Consider the following 22,620-nt stretch of genomic DNA (forward strand, 5'->3'; position numbering starts at 1 on the left):
ACCTAATATTTTTTTAGGAGCGTTTTCCTGTGATATTAGATATTCCCCAAAAATATGACTTTTAGTGTCTGTACAGTATTTCATCAAATAGATGTGACATTATATATTTAATATTCCCATTTTATCTACCGTCCCATGTTGTTGGTCATTCAGGTTCTTTCTAAGTTTTCACTGTTATAAATAACTCTTTGGTGAATATCTCTGTACTTAGATCTTGTTATTACCTTGGATGATTTTTTTAGACTTGAATGCTGGAAATATAATCAAAGGGTCTAGACATATTCAAGAGTCTTGATATACATATATCGCCAAATTGCTTTCTAGAAAGGGTGTTCCAACTCATACTCTCATCAGTATGCAGAGTGATTGCCTCATGGATTCTTGTCAATATTGAGTATTTCCATGTATGTACTCTGCCAAACTGATAGACTTTAATTTGCTTTAAAAAGTACTAACCAGGTTGAATCATTTTTACGTTTATTGGCTATTGCTTCTGTAAGATGTCAATGAACTGAGTGGATATAGAAAAAGAGAGAGATACTGATGAAATAAATAAGTTACCATCTGTCAAGAAAATGTTGACATATACCCCATGTTTGTCTATGTAAATATTTACTGTAACTTATCCACTTGTTAATGTGAAGGTAACTTAAATATTTTTTATGCAATTGTTTTGCTAAATAGATTATAGGAACATTTTGAAAAGAAAAATAGGTTAAAGAACAGAAATATGAAAATTTATATGACATATTATGACACTTATGGAGAAATAAGGAGATTAAGATTTTTTGCTACCATATTAACTTTCACTTGTCTTTGAAGGTAAAATAACCCAAGAAAAGCCTAAATTGTTGATATTCTAACCCTTTAAAAATCTATTACTCTAATTTTTTTCCTTACCTTACTTGTTGACATTTTTATCATTAATTCTGTTTATTGTCCTGTGAGCCAAAGAGACCTGTGTCCAAAGAGCCAGAGAGGAAGACTTTTAAGTCATTATACATTGCTTGCATTTCTCAAATATAAGCTGTTACAAATTAGCTAAGCTACAAATAAATTGTGATTAAGTTTTTATGTCTGGCTGACAGGAGACACTCTATATAGCGTTAATTTGGGGAGTAGAAAGCCAGGATGGGGAACTTCAAATGATTTTTTTCAACTTTTCTAAACCAGTAACTCTTTTCACACTAGAATCTTGTTAATTTGTTTGACACAATAATGTCAAGTTCCTTAATATACAATATACATATTTAATATTACATATAAAATGCACTTTAAACAATTACATAATATTTTAATGTATTCTCTGTTTCAGATAATTCTTTTTTTTTTTTTTTTTTTTTTTTGTGGTACACGGGCTTCTCACTGTTGTGACCTCTCCCGTTGCGGAGCACAGGCTCCGGACGCGCAGGCTCAGTGGCCATGGCTCACGGGCCCAGCCGCTCTGCAGCATGTGGGATCTTCCTGGACTGGGCCACGAACCCGTGTTCCCTGCATCGGCAGGCGGACTCTCAACCACTGTGCCACCAGGGAAGCCCTCGGATAATTCTTGATTCTCTTTTATTAGTAGAAAAATAAGGATTAACTTTTTTTAATATGCTGCTTAAATGTTACAAGTCACTAAAAGCAACTCTTAATACATTGAATAACAGTGCTATTGATCAGAAGATGAGATTTTTATCTTGTATAAGTACTGTTTACTTATTTTAGCAAATAGGGAAAAACATTTACTTGTTTTTTGAGAATGATTGAATTCTACTACCTGCACCAAATCCTTTGCAACCGTATTGTTATAATATGTCCCAGTTGTCACTAGGACAGTTGGAAAAGGTCTCTGTGTTTACTCTGGCCTCTGTATTAGTCAGAACTCAGGCCGTGGCTCCTTACCATGCCATCTTGCTCAGGCCAGCTCTTATCTACTCATATGTTAAACGTTTGACAGACTTATATAATTCATTTAAAAAGGATCAAGGGAGATAAAAAATAACTTTCATTGAGGGGACCTCTGTTGTGCTAGGTGCTTCATATGACTGCATTTAATCCTCAAAACATCCTTAGGATGGAGGTGACTTCCACATCTTATAGGTGAAATAAGAGTCTTTAGAGGGCTATGGTCATACAACTGATAAATAGCAGTGGTAAGATTTGAACCAGGATCTGTCCAGTTCCAAAGTGTAGCTTCTTTCTGTCATATGCTACTTCCTTGAAAGAGCAGTGATGGTGATGATGATGATGATGATGATGATGATGATGACAATCATGGCAACTACTACCTGATAATAGTATTTGTAATAATAACAGGCAAGTGGTTTTCTTTTTAAGGTTTACTGTGTGCCAGAGGTTATCTTATTTAATCTTTACCATAATCTATGAGATAAGCACCATTACTAGAAAAAAATGGAGGCTTAGAGAGGAAAGTGACTTATTTAAGTCACCCATAGCAGGTGATAGAGCAACCAAAAATCAATCTGATCCTATTCTGATATTTCAAAATAAAGAACTTGAAGTGTAAATTTTTTTCATTTTTCTTTGGCTTCTTCAATGCTGTTACACTGTAACCATTTTGAGTATTTGAAGTTCTTTGGAATCTATTTTCATCAGATCATGACTGTATTAGTAATATCATATTTTAATAGGTTTTACAGCTTTAAATATTTTTCTAGTACTGCATTGATTCATAAATAGTGGCATTGTACAGTACCCCTTGAGGATATTCTCATTTAGTAAATGAGGACACGGACCTCCAGATTAATTGTTTGCCTGAGGTCTTTTATCAGATCAGAAGCAAATCTAGAACAGGGCTTATACAGTTTATGATTTTAGGTCATGCAGCTGCTTTTATCTTGAACTACTTTGTATCCATGTGTTAGGTGGTTAAAGCTGCTATATGGGGTGCTTTGTCCAGAAGGATCTTTCTGCATTTTTTCTGATTTCTATTTGAGAAATTAGGTCTCTGGAAGTTCTATAGCTTGAAGGGCAGGAAATGAGCCTTATGGTTGATCTAATTTCTACATTGAGGAATGATCACCAGTATTCATTCCACATAAAACATATATACACTGCTCCCTTCTTTTTTTTTTTAAATTTCACAAGAAAAGTTATACCACAATTATTTTATTTAAAAATCTGTATAGAAAAGTTTTGAAATATGTAGGCTACATCTCTCATGCTGACAGTTAAACTTGTTCAGTTCTGTTTTCATATCAAGTGTGGGCATAGATAAGTATTCTTCATAAAAAGATTCTTTCTAAACTTACATAACAGCATCTTTTAACTGAATGGTTACATTTTCATTGCATAAACACTAAAAGCCTGCTGTGAGCCAGTTTTGCACCAATATGACATAAAAAAACAGGGTTCTCACTCCTTGAAGATCCTGCTGGGCAGATTAAACAGGTATATGAGAGAACTAGGAAAACTTCAGTGTTGTGGTTCCACACTTTAAGTGCTGAGCAGACAGAGGGCAAAGGGGGCATTAATGCAAGGAGGTTAAGATCCTTGGGCCTCCGTTGGGCCCAAAACTTGTAACACTTTTTTCTCTCCAGCATCTCCTGTTAAGTCTGAGATTTATAGTCTGGTACAATATGTTGCTGATATATTAAAGTACTTAATGGATTGGCTATTCAGTTGTTTTTAACATCCTTCTTTACAAATATGATCAAACTGCATTCATAAAGTTTGACAGTACTGATTAAAGTATTTTAATCATTTTATAGTCTATTTTAAGAAAGAATCAGGAAGCAAAGAGATCCTAAAATAGTAACGTTTTCTCCTTTTAGCCAATAATTTTGCCTACATTTAAAAATATTAATTTGCATATGCTCTGGGTATATAACTACATAACCAAAGGGCAAGTTGGGAGGAAAGTTAAATATCTTGGGTGATCTTTTGCACGTCGATTTTCTTTCACTTTTTTCTAAAAAATTATAGCACTCTTTTAAGTTTATAATCCTCTTTTCATATTCTTACCTTTGAATCCAGTTGCACTATAAAGCAGCCATCCTCATCGCCAATTAAATGTTGTATAAAATAAAAAAATAATTTAACATTGAATTAATAAGAAAAAAGTTTGGAGTTTTAAAAATTAAATTTTATTTTTTTTATTGAAGTAGAGTTGATTTACAGTGCTGTGCCAATCTCTGCTGTACAGCAAAGTGACTCAGTTATACACATACATTCTTTTTTTATACTCTTTTCCATTATGGTTTAATCACAGGATATTGAGTATAGTTCCCTGGGCTATACAGTAGGACTTTGTTATTTATGGGAGGATTTATTATTCTTTTTTAATTAAAAAAATTATTTATTTATTTAATTTTTGGCTGCGTTGGGTCTTTGTTGCTGCGCGTGGACTTTCTCTAGTTGTGGCGAGCAGGGGCTACTCTTTGTTGCAGTGCGCGGGCTTCTCATTGCGGTGGCTTCTCTTGTTGCAGGGCACGGGCTCTAGGCATGTGGGCTTCAGTAGTTGCAGCACGCATTCTCAGTAGTTGCAGCACGCGGGCCCTAGAGTGCGCAGGCTTCTGTAGTTGTGGCTCGCGGGCTCTAGAGGGCAGGCTCAGTAGTTGTGGTGCACAGGCTTAGTTGCTCCACAGCATGTGGAATGTTCCTGGGTCAGGGATCAAACAGTGTCCCCTGCATTGGCAGGTGGATTCTTAACCACTGCACCACCAGGGAAGTCCCAGTGGGAGGATTTTTACAATTATTCTTAATAAAGTTGCAGTAAACCACGTAATCATGTATCTTGCTGCTGAAATAGACGTTACAGATGGGGTGATTCAGTCCCTCTTTTCCAGCAGGTAAAATTTCATCGCCTTAAGGACAACTGCGTACTAGACATATTGAGATATGGTGCCTGCTCCAATTAGCTCTTTTAGTAAAGAAGCAGGAAGTAATGAAGGCTCCCATTGGAATGGTGGCAGTGAGAATGAACAGAGTTCATGGATGCATGAGATATTTAGAGGTTACACTTATATTGTTTGAGGAATCAGAAGTAATGAATCCCGGATGGCAGGAGAATCAGTGAAACTTTAATTGAGATAGACATTAGGAAGAGGGCCTGGTTTAGGGAGGAAGTCATGAGCTTGATTTGATTAAGCATGTTGAGTTTGAACAATCCTTATGGAGATATTTTTAAAAGGTATTTGAAAATGTGAGCATGGAGCTCAGGAGAAAGGCTAGGGTCACACAGTATATTCCTCAAGAATAATGAAGTAAAGAAAATGGAAAAGTCTTATCTATTGTTGTTGTTATACTTAGCATAGCAGATAACAGAGGACCTGCCATGTAATTAATACTCAATGAATGAATAAGAATTTGTGGGTGTAGGTTTGATCTTTGCCAGTGGAATAACCAATGAGAAAAGAGGGGGGAAAAGGTTAAGAATAAAATCTTGGGAAACACTTGCCTTTTAGAGGACAGGAGGCAGAGGGAGGGCTGGGGAAAGCCAAGGGGAAACCAACCTGGTAAATGTTCGTAGAAGATAAAGCACAAGAGAGGATCAACGGAAGAGAATTGAAGGACAGGAGAGCACAACGATCAAGAGAAAGCTTGATTTTTGGCAGTTTTATTTTTGGTACTTTCAAGTGAGCAATTTCAGTAAGATAAGGGTGATGGATGCTTAATAGAGGCAGTTAGTATGTGGACTATTTTCAAGAGGCTTGAAAATAAAGGAGAGGAAAATGGGAGCATATTAAGAGGTATCAGAAGACTGTAGATTTTCTTAAAGTAGACATGTATGTAGAAGAAAAGGAATCTGAAAATGCAAATAAGATATGGTATAGTTGACGGAAGATTTTGGAGGAGGTGAGAGGGAATGCCATAAGCTCAGAGTACAGAGAGCTAGTCTTGGAAGGGTAGGAGTGATACTTTGTCAAAGACAAAGTTCCTCCTCCTCATCATTTGAATATGCTCAAGTCTTTGCATCGTTAAAAAAAATGACTGCTGCTACACTGTCCCCAGCTCCATCTCCCTTTCTAGCAACAGGCCCCTCCCTTCTTCTTTTCATGGCCAGTTATTTTGTAGAATGTTGCTCGGTATCGGTTTGTATGATGTTTCCTCATGATTTGGCTGAGATCATGCATTTTTTTGAGCAATAATATGAAATTGATACATTTCATTACTGTATGTTAACTGATCACTCAGTTAAGGTGGCATCTACCAGGTTCCTTCACTGCTGTGTTATTTTTTTCCTTTGTCGCTTATAAATATCTTGTTGGGGGAGATGTTCTTGAGTCTGCAAATATCCTGTTTCTCATCATACTCTTTTTTTTTGCGATACGCGGGCCTCTCATTGTTGTGGCCTCTCCTGTTGCGGAGCACAGGCTCCGGACGTGCAGGCTCAGCGGCCATGGCTCACGGGCCCAGCCGCTACGCGGCATGTGGGATCTTCCTGGACCGGGGCACGAACCCATGTGCCCGGCATCGGCAGGCGGACTCTTAACCACTGCGCCACCAGGGAAGCCCTCTCATCGTACTCTTACCCACTAATTTTACCATCTATTGATGATTGTTGCTTCCAACAGTTATTACTACGGTGTGTGCCAAATCGTGACTTTCTATTTCTATCCCTCTTTCAGAGTAGAGGTTCTTAACTTGAGGTCTCTATTGTAGACATATACCTGTGTGCATTTTACTCTGGAGAAGAGGTGCAGCATTTATTTTATCAGGTTTTCAAGAGATCTTTTTCTATCCATCACTCCTTTTCAACTATATGATCACAGCACCTAACTCCATTAAGGTAGATGAAAGGAATCCTTTGTGTATTTGACTTCTGCTTCTGATCTCTCTCTATAGCTTATTCCAGATTCCTCTGGAAAGGTGCAGTGCATAATTGACCAAAGTCTCCTGGTGTAAATAAAAGCAGATCTGCAGCGTCTGTTGTTGTCCTATGTTGTCAAGACTTTGTCTTCCCTGGCCCACAGTTGGGAAACCACTAAATTTTGATATACATATCTCTAGTTTTATCTCAGAGAACATGTATTTTCATCTCTATGAAATGTTTAAAAGTTAAATACAATATTTAGTCTGTTCTATAACTAAGACTGATAAAAATTTTAGCTTTTTATATGTAATATTGCCACAAGTTGTGATAACTTAGTTTTTTTTCTTTTTTCTTTTTTTAAATTGAGATATAGCTGAGTTTCTTTTTATTATGAGCTGTGTTTTCTTGGAGTAAATAGATTCTTGTGAAAGAAAACTTAATTGAGACCTTAGCTGAAACATGAATTTTTATAAGAAGTAGTTTATGTTTTATTTTTAATGTTCCGGAAGCCATTTCTATAGATTTGTCCTTTTCTCAACTAGCAAAAATGAGATTCTTATTTTTTTTTGTTCTTTAGGAGATACTAAGTCACTTCTATCCATGCATTTAAAAAAAATAAAGCTGCTACCACAAGATAGTCAGTTTTGTAGGTATATTCATGAATTGGTCTTATTTTTAAAATAGGATGATCATCTTGAGTCCAATTGTGGTTTTCATAAAAGTTTACGTTTTTATGATAGTACATAGACACTTGAAATGAATTCTGCAATATAGTGCAAAATGCAACAACTTATTAAAAGGAGGCTTGATTAAGCAATGCCTGTTTCTTTTACACAGTTGGAAAGTCAATGCTTTGCTATTTGAGAAATTTCTTTGTATATTTAGTCTCTAAAAAAAAAATAGAGGGCCTCCCTGGTGGCGCAGTGGTTGAGAGTCCGCCTGCCGATGCAGGGGATACGGGTTCGTGCCCCGGTCTGGGAGGATCCCATATGCCGCGGAGCGGCTGGGCCCGTGAGCCGTGGCCGCTGGGCCTGCGCGTCCGGAGCCTGTGCTCCGCAACGGGAGAGGCCACAACAGTGAGAGGCCCGCATACCACAAAAAGAAAAAAAAAAAAAAAAAAAAAAAAAATAGAGATAGTCTTTTTCCTCCCTTCAGATATTCAGATTGTTTGGGGGCGAATTACTATAGGGCAAATTAAATTTTAAGCAAAGGGGTCAGTATAAAACAGACAGATTTTTCTAGTAAAGCAGTATGGTATATATAAGCATGGGGGAAATCTCAACCAGTTCACTGTTATAAAAATACCACGTGGGCCTCCCTGGTGGCACAGTGGTTGAGAGTCCGCCTGCCAATGCAGGGGACATGGGTTCGTGCCCCGGTCCGGGAAGATCCCACATGCCGCTGAGCGGCTGAGCACGTGAGCCATGGTCGCTGAGCCTGCGCGTCCGGAGCCTGTGCTCCACAACGGGAGAGGCCACAACAGTGAGAGGCCCGCGTACCGAAAACAAAACAAAACAAAACAAAAACAAACAAAAAAAATACCACGTGTGTGGCAACTAATATCAGGAAAAGTATTGGAATGATAAATGCCATACTGTGGTAGACATATATGTTAAGTTAAGGAGCTTGAACTTAGAAGGGAGGAGATCTGAGACTTAAGGAGGGCCTGAACTAGAGGAGTGGTAGAAGGAATGAGTTCCAGAAATACTAAAGAAGTCCAATCAGAAGGACATGGTGATAAATTGAATGTAGGAGATGAGATAGGAATCGAGGACCTGGCATGGGTGTATGGTGCTCCCACCTTAAATAGAAAGATAAGAGAAAGAGAAGGTTTGGGGGAAAATCTGATGTGTTCAGTGTTGTACAAGAGAGCCTGAGGTGCTTCTAGATTCTGATTGGAGACATCCATGTCACAGGACTATGTGGTGGGGCTTGGGGGGAGCCTGAGGTTGAGAGTCGTTAGCATAACAGTGGTGGTTGCAACTATGTGATTAAGTATGATTACTCAGGCCAGACCTTACAGAGTACGAAGAGTTTGGGGTTAAAGAGTAGTTCTGGCACCACCTACATGGAATGGGCAGGCAGAAAAGAAAGTTTTTTTTTAAGAGAGTACAGTGCCATAAAGACCAAAAAAGGAGACTTTTAAGGAGAGAGTGATAACATAAATTTGACAGCATTAATCCTAGTCATGTTGTCAAGTACACAGGAGAAATGTCATTGAGGTTTTCTTTTTTTTTTTTTAATATTTATCTATTTGGCTGTGCCAGGTCTTAGTTGCAGCACGTGGGATCTTCATTGCCACATGTGGGATCTTTTAGTTGCGGCATGCAGGATCTTTAGTTCTGGTATGCGGGATCTTTAGTTGCGGCATGCGGGATCTAGTTCCCTGACCAGGGATTGAACCCGGGGCCCCTGCATTGGGAGCGTGGAGGCTTAGCCACAGGACCACCAGGGAAGTTGCGAGATTTCCTTTTTTTTTTTTTTAAAGCAGATTTTCAAGCATTTTGACCAAAAAGTAGATTTTTCTATTTTGTTCAGCATCTATCAGTTAAAGAAAGATTTTTTTTCACATCTTTAGTACTTTTAAAAAAATTATATTCTTCCTGCTTCTTACCATTTGGGGCCTACTTTATTTCCTATTTTTCTCTATTTCTAATTTTCTTAAACTTGGAAGACTTATAGGACTTCTGTTATGATCAACCTGCCGTAGGCCAATGTAAAACCTGACTCTTCTGTTTTGCTAAGTTGTTAATGTTGTCAGCATTGAACATGACACTAAATCTGAATCCGTTTTGATGGTGACTCATTTAAAACATCACAGTCTTCTTTTCTTTTTTTAAAAATTTTTATTGGAGTATAGTTGCTTTACAATGTTGTGTTAGTTTCTACTGTACAGCAAAGTAAATCAGCTATATATATACATATATTCCCATATCCCCTCCCTCTTGCATCTCCCTTCCACCCTTCCTATCCCACCCCTCTAGGTGGTCACAAAGCACCGAGCTGATCTCCCTGTGCTATGCGGCTGCTTCCCACTAGCTATCTATTTTACATTTGGTAGTGTATGTATGTCACTGCCACTCTCTCACTTCGTCCTAGCCTACCCTTGTCCCTCCTTGTGTCCTCAAGTCCATTCTCTACGTCTGTGTCTTTATTCCTGTCCAGCCCCTAGGTTCTTCATAACCATTTTTTTTAAGATTCCGTATATATGTGTTAGTATACGGTATTTGTTTTTCTCTTTCTGACTTACTTCACTCTGTATGACAGGCTCTAGGTCCATCCACCTCATCACTACAAATAACTCAATTTCGTTTCTTTTTATGGGTGAGTAATATTCCATTGTACATATGTGCCACTTCTTCTTTATCCATTCGTCTGTCAATGGACACTTAGGTTGCTTCCATGTCCTGGCTATGGTAAATGGAACTGCAATGAACACTGTGGTACATGACTCTTTTTGAATTATGGTTTTCTCAGGGTATATGTCCAGTAGTGAGATTGCTGGGTCATATGATAGTTCTATTTTTAGTTTTTTAAGGAACCTCCATACTGTTCTCCATACTGGATATATCAATTTACATTCCCACAAACAGGGCAAGAGGGTTCCTATTCGTCCACACCGTCTGCAGCATTTATTGTTTGTAGATTTTTTGATGATGGCCATTCTGACTGGTATGAGGTGATACCTCATTGTAGTTTTGATTTTCATTTCTCTAATGATTAGTGATGTTGAGCATTCTTTCATGTGTTTGTTGGCAGTCTGTATTATCTTTTCTGGAGAAATGTCTATTAAGCTCTTCTGCCCATTTTTGGATTCGGTTGTTTGTTTTTTTGATATTGAGCTGCGTTAGCTGCTTGTAAATTTTGGAGACTAATCCTTTGTCAGTTGCTTCATTTGCAAATATTTTCTCCCATTCTGTGGGTTGTATTTTGGTCTTGTTTATGGTTTCCTTTGCTGTGCAAAAGCTTTGAAGTTTCATTAGGTCCCATTTGTTTATTTTTGTTTTTATTTCCATTTCCCTAGGAGGTGGGTCAAAAAGAATCTTGCTGTGATTTGTGTCTTAGAGTGTTCTGCCTATGTTTTCCTCGAAGAGTTTGATAGTGTCTGGCCTTACATTTAGGTCTTTAATCCATTTTGAGTTTCTTTTTGTGTATGGTGTTAGGGAGTGTTCTAATTACATTCTTTTACATGTAGCTGTCCAGTTTTCCCAGCAGCACTTATTGAATAAGCTGTCTTTTCTCCATTGTATATTCTTGCCTCCAGTATCAAAGATAAGGTGACCATATGTGTGTGGGTTCATCTCTGGGCTTTCTATCCTGTTCCATTGATCTATATTTCTGCTTTTGTGCCAGTACCATACTGCCTTGATTACTGTAGCTTTGTAGTATAGTCTGAAGTCTGGGAGCCTGATTTCTCCAGCTCTGTTTTTCTTTCTCAAGATTGCTTTGGCTAATTGGGGTCTTTTGTGTTTCCATACAAACTGTGCAATTTTTTGTTCTAGTTCTGTGAAAAATGCCATTGGTAGTTTGATAGGGATTGCACTGAATCTGTAGATTGCTTTGGATAGTGTAGTCATTTTCACAATGTTGATTCTTCCAGTCATTTTCACAATGTTGATTCTTCCAATCCAAGAATGTGGTATATCTCTCCATCTGTTTGTATCATCTTTAATTTCTTTCATCAGTGTCTTATAGTTTTCTGCATATAGGTCTTTTGTCTCCTTAGGTAGGTTTATTCCTAGGTATTTTATTCTTTTTATTGCAATGGTAAATGGGAGTGTTTCCTTAATTTTTCTTTCAGATTTTTCATCATTAGTGTGTAGTAATGCAAGAGATTTCTGTTCATTAATTTTTTGTCCTGCTACGTTACCAAATTCATTGATTAGCTCTAGTAGTTTTCTGGTAGAATCTTTAGGAATCTCTATGTATAGTACCATGTCATCTGAAAACAGTGACAGCTTTACTTCTTCTTTTCCCATTTGGATTCCTTTTATTTCTTTTTCTTCTCTGATTGTTATGGCTAAATCTTCTAAATCTATGTTGAATAATAGTGGTGAGGGTGGGCAGCCTTGTCTTGTTCCTGATCTTAGTGGAAATGGTTTCAGTTTTTCACCATTGAGAATGAAGCTGGCTGTGGGTTTGTCATATATGGCCTTTATTATGTTGAGGTAGGTAGCCTCTATGCCTACTTTCTGGAGGGTTTTTATCACAAATCGGTGTTTGAATTTTGTCGAAAGCTTTTTCTGCATCTGTTGAGATGATCATATGGTTTTTACCCTTCAATTTATTAATATGGTGTATCACATTGGTTGATTTGCGGATATTGAAGAATCCTTGCATTCCTGGGATTAACCCTACTTCATCATGGTGTATGCTCCTTTTCATGTGCTGTTGGATTCTGTTTTCTAGTATTTTGTTGAAGATTTTTGCATCTCTGTTCATAAGTGATATTGGCCTGTAGTTTTCTTTTTTTGTGACATCTTTGTCTGGTTTTGGTATCAGGGTGGTGGTAGCCTTGTAGAATGTGTTTGACAGTGTTCCCCTCTCTGCTATATTTTGGAAGAGTTTCAGCAGGATAGGTGTTAAGTCTTCTCTAAATGATTGGTAGAATTCTCCTGTGAATCCATCTGGTCCTGGGCTTTTGTTTGTTGGAAGATTTAAAATCACAGTTTCAGTTTCAGTGCTTGTGATTGGTCTGTTTATATTGCCTATTTCTTCCTGATTCAGTCTCCGATGGTTGTGCTTTTCCAAGAATTTGTCCATTTCTTCCAGGTTGTCCATTTTATTGGCATATAGTTGCTTGTAGTAATCTCTCATGATCCTTTGTATTTCTGCAGTGTCAGTTGTTACTTCTCCATTTTCATTTCTAATTCTGTTGATTTGAGTCTTCCTTTTTTTCTTGATGAGTCTGGCTAATGGTTTATCAATTTTGTTTATCTTCTCAATGAACCAGCTTTTAGTTTTATTGATCTTTGCTATCGTTTCCTTAATTTCTTTGTCATTTATTCCTGATGTGATCTTTATGATTTCTTTCCTTCTGTTAACTTTCTGTTTTTTTTTTTTTTTGTTGTTGTTGTTGTTGTTCTTTCTCTAATTGCTTTAGGTGTAAGGTGAGGTTGTTTATTTGAGATTTTTCTTGTGTCTTGAGCTAGGACTGTATTGCTATAAACTTCCCTTTTAGAACTGCTTTTGCTGCATCCCATAGGTTTTAGGTCCTCATGTTTTCATTGCCATTTGTTTCTAGGTATTTTTTGATTTCCTCTTTGATTTCTTCAGTGATCTCTTGGTCATTTAGTAGTGTATTGTTTAGCCTCCATGTGTTTGTATTTTTTACAGATTTTTTCATGTAATTGATATCTAGTCTCATAGCGTTGTGGTGAGAAAGATACTTGATACAATTTCAATTTTCTTAAATTTACCAAGGCTTGATTTGTGACCCAAGATATGGTGTATCTTGGAGAAGGTTCCATGAGCACTTGAGAAGAAAGTGTATTCTGTTGTTTTTGAATGGAATATCCTATAAAAATCAATTAAGTCCATCTTGTTTAATGTGTCATTTAAACCTTGTGTTTCCTAATTTATTTTCAGTTTGGATGATCTGTCCATTGGTGAAAGTGGGGTGTTAAAGTCCCCTTCTAGGATTGTGTTACTGTCGATTTCCCCTTTTATGGCTGTTAGCATTTGTCTTATGAATTGAGGTGCTCCTGTGTTGGGTGTTTAAATATTCACAATTGTTATATCTTCTTCTTGGATTGATCCCTTGATCATTATGCAGTGTCCTCTCTGTCTCTTGTACTTGTCTTTATTTTATTTTATTTTGTTTATTTATTTATTTTTTTGCGGTACGCGGGCCTCTCACTGTTGTGGCCTGTCCCGTTGCAGAGCACAGGCTCCGGACGCGCAGGCTCAGCGGCCATGGCTCGTGGGCCCAGCCGCTCCATGGCATGTGGGATCTTCCCAGACTGGGGCACGAACCCGTGTCCCCTGCATCGGCAGGCAGACTCTCAACCACTGCGCCACTAGGGAAAGCCCTTTGTCTTTATTTTAAAGTCTGTTTTGTCTGATATGAGAATTTCTACTCCGGGGTTATTTTGATTTCCATTTGCATGGAATATCTTTTTCCATCTCCTCACTTTCAGTCTGTATGTGTCCCTAGGTCTGAAGTGGGTCTGTTGTAGAGCATATACGCGGGTCTTGTTTTTGTATCCATTCAGCCAGTCTATGCCTTTTGGTTGGAGCATTTAATCTATTTACGTTTAAGGTAATTATCGATATGTATGTTTCTATTACCATTTTCTTAATTGTTTTGGGTTTGTTATTGTAGGTCTTTTCCTTCTCTTGTGTTTCCTGCCTAGAGAAGTTCCTTTAGCATTTGTTTTAAAGCTGGTTTGGTGGTGCTGAAGTCTCTTAGCTTTTGCTCGTCTGTAAAGGTTTTAATTTCTCCATCTAATCTGAATGAGATTCTTGCTGGGTAGAGTAATCTTGGTTGTAGGTTTTTCCCTTTCATCACTTTAAATATGTCCTGCCACTCCCTTCTGGTTTGCAGAGTTTCTGCTGAAAGATCAGCTGTTAACCTTATGGGGATTCCCTTGTATGTTATTTATTGCTTTTCCCTTGCTGCTTTTAATATTTTTTCTTTGTATTTAATTTTTGATAGTTTGATTAATATGTGTCTTGGCGTGTTCCTCATTGGATTTATCTTGTATGGGCCTCTCTGCGCTTCCTGGACTTGATTGACTATTTCCTTTCCCATATTAGGGAAGTTTTCAACTATAATCTCTTCAAATATTTTCTCAGTCCCTTTCTTTTTCTCTTCTTCCTCTGGGACCCCTATAATTCAAATGTTGGTGTGTTTAATATTGTCCCCGATGTTTCTGAGACTGTCCTCAATTCTTTTTATTCTTTTTTCTTTATTCAGCTCTGCAGTAGTTATTTCCAATATTTTATTTTCCCGGTCCCTTATCCGTTCTTCTGCCTCAGTTATTCTGCTATTGATTCCTTCTAGAGAACTTTTAATTTCATTTGTTGTGTTGTTCATCATTGTTTGTTTGCTCTTTAGTTCTTCTGTGTCCTTGTTAAACATTTCTTGTATTTTCTCCATTCTATTTCCAAGATTTTGAATCATCTCTACTATCATTACTGTGAATTCTTTTTCAGGTAGACTGCCTGTTTCCTCTCCATTTGTTTGGCCTGGTGGGTTTTTACTTTGCTCCTTCATCTGCTGCATATTTCTCTGTCTTCCCGCTTTGCTTAGCTTACTGTGTTTTGGGGTCTCTGTTTCACAGGCTGCAGGTTTGTAGTTCCCGTTGTTTTTGATGTCTGCCGCCAGCGAGTAAGGTTGGTTCAGTGGGTTGTGTAGGCTTATTGGTGGAGGGGACTAGTGCCTGTGTTCTGGTGGATGAGGCTGGATCTTGTCTTTCTGCTGGGCAGGACTGTGTCCGGTGGTGTGTTTTGGTGTGTGTGAACTTAGTATGATTTTAGGCAGCCTCTCTCCTAATGGATGGGGTTGTGTTCCTGTCTTGCTAGTTGTTTGGCATGTGGTGTCCAGCACTGGAGCTTGCTGGTTATTGAGTGGAGCTGGGTCTTAGCACTGAGACGGAGATCTCTGGGAGAGCTCTCGCCGATTGATATTATGTGTGGCTGGGAGGTCTCTGGTTGTCCAATGTCCTGAACTTGGCTCTCCCACCTCAGAGGCTCAGGCCTGACACCAGCCCAGAGTACCAAGACCCTGTCAGCCACATGGCTCAGAAGAAAAGGGAGAAAAAACAGCAAGCAAGAAAAAAATACAATAAAGTTATTAAAGTAAAAAATTTTTTTGATTATTAAAACAAAAAAAAGAAGAGATCAACCAAACCAATAAACAAATCCACCAATGATAGCAAGCACTAAAACAAGATAAACATAAAAATCCTAAACTATTCAGTTGCATACAGCAAACCCGAAGTCTACACTTGCTCCCAAAGTCCACTGCCTCAATTTTGGGATGATTCATTGTCTTTTTAGGTATTCCACAGATGCAGGGTACATCAAGTTGATTGTGAAGATTTCATTCTCTGCTCCTGGGGCTGCTGGGAGAAATTTCCCTTTCTCTTCTTGTTTGCATAGCTCCTGGGCTTCAGGTTTGGGTTTGGCCCTGCTTCTGCGTGTACGTTGCCCTCTGGTGTCTGTTCGCCCAGACAGGAGGGGGTTAAAGGAGCGGCTGATTAGGGGGCCCTGCCTCACTCAAGGAGGGGTACGGAGTGCGGGGCCTGCCTGCGGTGGCAGAGCCCGGCGTGACCTTGCAAGAGCCTGAGGCGTGCTGCGTGTTCTCTCCGGGAACTTGTCGCTAGATCACGGGACCCTGGCAGTGGCACGCTGCACAGACTTCTGGGAGGGGAGGTGTGGATAGTGACCTGTGCTTGCACACAGGATTCTTGGTGGCTGCAACAGCAGTGTTAGCATTTCATGCCCGTCTCTGGTGTCTGCACTGATAGCTGTGGCTTGTGCCCTTCTCTGAAGCTCATTTAGGTGGTGTTCTGAATCCCCTCTTCTCACGCACCCCGAAACAATGGTCTCTCGACTCAGGCAGCTCCAGAGTTCTTCCTGGCCTCCCTTCCGGCTGGCTGTGGTGCACTAGCCCCTTTAGGCTGTGTTCACGCAGCCAACCCCAGTCCTCTCCCTGGGTTCTGACCTCCAAAGCCCGAGCCTCAGCTCCCAACCCCACCCTTCCCGGCGGGTGAGCAGACAAGCCTCTCTGGCTGGTGAGTGCTGGTTGGCACTGATCTTCTGTGCGGGAATCTCTCCGCTTTGCCCTCTGCACCCCTGTTGCTGTGTTCTCCTCCATGTCTCTGAAGCCTCCCCCCTGCCCAACCCCATCTCCACCAGCGAAGGGGCTTCCTAGTGTGTGGAAACCTTTCCTCCTTCACAGCTTCCTCCCACTGGTGCAGGTCCCATCCCTATTCTTCTGTCTCTGTTTATTCTTTTTCCTTTTGCCCTAACCGTGGGGAGTTTCTTGCCTTTTGGGAGGTCTGAGGTCTTCTGCCAGCGTCCAGTAGGTGTTCTGTAAGAGTTGTTCCACACGTAGATGTATTTTTGATGTATTTGTGGGAAGCAAGGTGATCTCTATATCTTACTCCTCCGCCATCCTGGAGGTCCTCTGACACATATCTTCTTTATCCATTCCTCTGTTGATGGACATTTAGGTTGTTTCCATGTCCTGGCTATTATAAATAGTGCTGCCATGAACATTGGGGTGCATGTGTCTCTTTGAATTATGGTTTTCTCAGGGTATATGCCCAGAAGTGGGATTGCTGGGTCACTTGGTAGTTCTATTTTTAATTTTTTAGGGAACCTCCATACTGTTCTCCATAGTGGCTGTATCAATTTACATTCCCGCCAACCGTGCAAGAGGGTTCCCTTTTCTCCACACCATCTCCAGCATTTATTGTTTGTAGATGTTGTGAAGATATGGCCATTCTGACTGGTGTGAGGTGATATCTCATTGTAGTTTTGATTTGCATTTTTCTATTTAAAAAAAAGAAAAACAAATACCATATGATATCACTTATATGTAAAATCTAAAACAGCCAAACTCATGAAAACAGAGACTAGAATGGTGGTTACCAGGGACTGGGGAATGGAGGATGTGGGGACATGTTGTTCAAAGGGTACAAACTTCCAGTTATTTGATGAATAAATTCTTGAGATCTTAATGTACAGCATGGGGTTATAGTTAATAATACTGTGTTATAATCAAATAACTTATAAATTTATATGTCAATTATACCTCAATAAAGCTGAAATTAAAAAAAAATTAAAAATGAATAAATAAAATAAAACCTCACAATCTGCACCTGTTCTCACCTAGTTTATCTGATCTTCACAAAAATCTTGATAGGACAGATTGTAATCTTCATTTCTCATTTCTATCAATAGTTAAGGAATCTGCTTCCTTAATTGCATTACTGATCCAAAGATAGCTCTCTTTTTCTGTTTCATTGGGGATATATCTAAAATGTTACAGCTGAAATGGGAAGTATCTGCATGGCACAGGGAGATCAGGTGGGTGCTTTGTGACCACCTAGAGGGGTGGGATAGGGAGGGTGGGAGGGAGATGCAAGAGGGAGGAGATATGGGGATATATGTATACATTATAGCTGATTCACTTTGTTATACAGCAGAAACTAACACACCATTGTAAAGCAGTTATACTCCGATATAGATGTTAAAATTTTTTTTTAAATAAAATTTACAGCTGAAAGGAGCCTTAGAGATCATCTCTTCTCATCGTTTCATTTTACAAATGGGAAAGCAGGCCTAAAGAGAGAAAACCACTTGCTTAATATCATATTGGCAGGAAAAGCAAAACCATGATCTAGAACCCAGCTTTCCTGACTCCCGGTCCCTATAATAAGAACCACAGTTTAATTTGCATTACAAGTAAAATCTGGCCATTCTCCTCTGTGTTTGATAGTCTCATATTGCTTTTGTTTCTTGGAAATAGTGTGCAGTTCGTGCAGCCACAGAAGGTAGAACTCTCGTTTTGGAAGGCTTGGAAAAGGCGGAGAGGAATGTTCTTCCTGTTTTGAACAACTTGCTGGAAAATAGGGAGATGCAGCTTGAAGATGGACGCTTCCTCATGTCTGCCGAGCGTTACGACAAACTTCTCCAAGTAAGAAAAGAAAAATGTGACTGCTTTGTCTTAGCTGTTGAGCTGTGGGTTGGCCATTTGTTGTATAAGACATGATTGTGTCAGAACGCGGACAAATGTTCAGGTGGCGCATATCTTGGGCAACTGCCTGAAGTCAGTCATGCGTTTGCAGTTTTGTATGGCTCTTCTGTTTTCCACATCACGTTAGAAGACCTCCCAGATTTTTACTTCTGTTTGCCTATCTAGTAACTATTCTTTCTTTCTCTTTTTTCTCCTTTTAATTCTTTTTCCCTTTCTCCCTCCTTTTCCATCTTCTTTTTCCCTTCTCTTCTTTCTCTCAACAAGCCTAATAGCTTCTAGACTGGGCTGGGCACCAGGAAGACTAAGCTGAATAAAATCCACTTGTTGGGTTCAAGAAGCTCAAAGCCCAGTAGATATTGACAGAAACGAGTAAAATATTTAAAGATACCCTGAAGGTCCCAGCTACCAGCATCGCCTGCCTGAGTTGTTTGTAAGAGCTTCGCAACTGGAACCCCTGCTTCCATCCTGGCTCCCCCAGGGCAGTTAGTGATTGCTTTAAAACACGAGGCAGAACAGGTCATTCCTCTGCTGTAAACCTCTAATGCCTTCCTGCTCTACTCAGAATATAATCTAAAATCCTCACAGTGGAATACAGGGTCTTGGGTGATGTGGGCCACTACTGCCTCTTTGGCCTTATCTCCTATCCTTCTCCTTTTTCATTCCACTCCAGCTGCTAGTATTCTTTTTATTGTACCATAACCTGCTGGATATGCATTATCCTATCTTATCAGTGCTTTGCACGGGCACTTTGCTCTTCTGGAATGGTTTTCTCCCAGATATCTGCCTGGCTCATTCCTCTATCCCTTTCAAGTCTTTGCTCAAATGTAATACAGGCATACCTTGTTACATTGCACTTTGCTCTAGTGTGCTTTGCAGATATGGTGTTATTTACGAATTAAAGGTTTGTGGCAACCCTGCATCAAACGAATCAATGGGCACCATTTTTCTAACAGCATTTGCTTACTTCATGTCTCTGTGTTGCATTTTGGTAATTGTAAAAATATTTCAAACTTTTTCATTGTTATATTTGTTATGGTGATCTGTGACCCCTGATCTTTGACGTTACTGTTGCAGTTGTTTGGGGGCTCCTCGAAGCACACCCATGTATAAGATGGTGAACTTCATCAATAAATGTGTGTTCTGACAGCTCCACTGATCAGCTGTTCGTTCCCCACTCTGTGTCCCTCTTCTTGGGCCTCCCTATTCCCTGAGACACAACAATATTGAAATTAGGGCAATTAATAATCCTACAGTGGCCTCTAAGTGTTCAAGTGAAAGGAAAAGTCACTTGTCTCTCACTTTAAATCAAAAGTTAGATGTGGGGCTTCCCTGGTTGCGCAGTGGTTGAGAGTCTGCCTGCCGATGCAGGGGACACGGGTTCGTGCCCCGGTCCTGGAAGATCCCACATGCCGCGGAGCGGCTGGGCCCGTGAGCCATGGCTGCTGGGCCTGCGCATCCTGAGCCTGTGCTCTGCAACGGGAGAGGCCACAACAGTGAGAGGCCCGTGTACTGCAAAAACAACAACAACAACAAAAAAAGCTAGAAGTGATTAAGCTTAATGAGGAAGGCATGTTGAAAGCTGAGACAGGCCAAAAGCTAGGCCTCTTGCACCAGTTAGCCAAGTTGTGAATACAAAGGAAAAATTCACACAGGAAAGTAAAAGTGTTACTCCAGTGAAAACACAAATGGTAAGAAAGAGAAACAGCCTTATTGCTGAAGAAAATTTTAGTGGTCTGGATAGAAGATCACACCAGCCGCAGCGTTCCCTTAAGCCAAAGCCTAATCCAGAGGAAGGTCCTAACTCTCTTCAATTCTTTGAAGGCTGAGAGAGGTGAGGAAGCTGCAGAAGAAAAATTTGAAGTTAGCAGAGGTTGGTTCATGAGGTTTAAGGAAAGAAGCTGTGTCCATAACATAAAAGTGCAAAGTGAAGCAGCAAGTGCTTAGGTAGAAGCTGTAGCAAGTTATCCATAAGATTTAGCTAAGATAATTAATGAAGGTGGCTACACCAAACATCAGAGTTTCTGTGTAGAGGAAACAGCCTTTTATTGGAAGAAGATGCCATCTAGGACTTTCATAGCTACAGAGAAGTCGATGTCTGTCTTCAGAGCTTTAAAGGACAGGCTGACTCTCTTGTTAGGGGCTCATGCAGCTGGTGACTTTAAGTTGAAGCTAATGTTTGTTTACCATTCTGAAAATACTAGGGCCTTTAAGAATTATGTTACATCTACTCTGCTTGTGCTCTATAAATGGAACAACAAAGCCTGGATGATAGCACATCTGTTTACAGCATGGTTTATTGTTAAGCTCACTGTTGAGACCTACTGCTCAGAAAAAAAAAAATTCCTTTCAAAATATTACTGTTCAATGACAATGCGTCTGATCACCCAAGAGCTCTGATGGAGATGTACAATGAAATTCACGTTGTTTTCATGCCTGCTAACACAACATTCATTCTGCAGTCCATGGATCAAGGAGTAATTTCGACTTTCAAGTCTTATTATTTAAGCAATACGTTTTGTAAGGGTATAGCTGCTATAGTAATTCCTCTGACATATCTGGGCAAACTAAATTGAAAACCTTCTGGAAAGGGTTTGCTATTGTAGATGCCATTAAGGACATTTATGATTCATAGGCAGAGATCAAAATATCAACGGTAACAGGAGTTTGGAAGAAGTTGACTCCAACTCTCATGGATGACTTTGAGGGGTTCAAGAGTTCAGTGGAGGAAGTAACTGCAGAGGTGACAGAAATAGCAAGAAAACTAGAATTAGAAGTGGAGCCTACAGATGTGACTGAACTGCTGCAATCTCATGATGAAACTTTAACAGATGAGGAGTTGCTTGCTATGGATGAGCAAAGAAAATGGTTTCTTGAGTTGGAATCTGCTCCTGATGAAGATGCTGTGAAGGTTGTTAAAATGACAACATATGATTTAGAATTTAGAACGTAAACTTAGTTGATAAAGCAGAAGCAGGGTTCGAGAGGATTGACTCCAATTTTGAAGGAAGTTCTAGTGTGGGTCAAATACTCTCAAACAGCAGTGCCTGCTACAGAGAGTCAATTGATGCAGCGAGCTTCACTGTGGCCTTATTTTAGGGAACTGCCACGGCCGTCCCAGCCTTCAGCAGCCACCATCCTCATCAGTCAGCAGCCACCAACACCGAGGCAAGATCCTCTACCAGCACAAAGCTGACTGTTCACTGAAGGCTGAGAAGATGGTTAGCATTTTTTAGCAATAAAATATTTTTTAATTAAGGTATGTGCATTTTTTAGATATAACACTATTGCATACTTCATAGACTACAGTGTAGTGTAAACGTAACTTTTGTACAAACTGGAAAACCAAAAAATTTTTGTGACTCACTTTATCGCGATATGTGTTTTATTATGGTGGTCTGAAACCGAACCTGCAGTATCTCCGAGGTCTGCCTGTATTACCAATGAAGCCTGCCCTCACCCTTTTATTAAATACTTCAATGTGCCTTCTGCCCCCATACTCCTTTGCTCTATATTTTTCCACAGAGTCTTCTAATATCCCACATGATTTATTTACTTATGTTTTTATCTCATTGTCTGCCTCCCTCTACTAGATCATACTTTCACTAGGCCAGGAATTTTGTCATTGTTGTTATCTCAAACTTTAGAACAATGCCTGGCACATGGTAGGTGCTCAATGACTATTTGTTGAATTAATGAATAAGTGCAATGAAGTCTTTAGATGCTGTGATATAAGAGGGTATAAAGAGGACAACAGCAAGGGACTGGGGGGCTCTTCAAAGGCTGAAGAACAGTGAAGAGACATTGGAAGGGTCAGGCAGAGAAAGAAGGTATGACATTTAACAGGTGACTTCTGTGCACCAGTTACTTTCATTTTCACATGCATTATCACATTTAACTTTTGTAACAGCCATAGTAATATCGGTGATATTATTTCCACTTTATAGATGAGAAAATTGAGGCTCAGAGGGTATGATAACAAGTTTTGGGTCACTTAGCTAGAATGTGCACCAAGCACTAGAGCCAGGATTTGTGACTCCGAAATCCATGCTGTTTCCGGTCTCAGTTCCACCGTAGAGTAGTTGCAGGAATGTGGGCAAGTTATGTAACTCCTTTGAACATCAGTTTATTCATCCATGAAAAGGAATTAAAT

General features: G+C 39.5%; 1 protein-coding gene across 3 annotated transcripts in view; it reads left to right on the forward strand.

Moving 5' to 3' along the window:
- The window catches only part of VWA8 (von Willebrand factor A domain containing 8), a 378,001-nt gene that overhangs the window by 49,612 nt on the left and 305,769 nt on the right, over window positions 1-22,620 (forward strand). For all 3 annotated transcript variants that reach the window (XM_081214571.1, XM_081214572.1, XM_081214573.1), the window contains exon 5: window positions 18,243-18,410. In XM_081214571.1, coding sequence (XP_081070697.1) covers window positions 18,243-18,410 — 168 coding nt within the window. The remainder of the gene's footprint in view (window positions 1-18,242; window positions 18,411-22,620) is intronic.

Source organism: Mesoplodon bidens (assembly GCF_964165515.1).
Source record: "Mesoplodon bidens genome assembly, chromosome: 17".
NCBI classification, from domain to species: Eukaryota; Metazoa; Chordata; class Mammalia; order Artiodactyla; family Ziphiidae; genus Mesoplodon; species Mesoplodon bidens.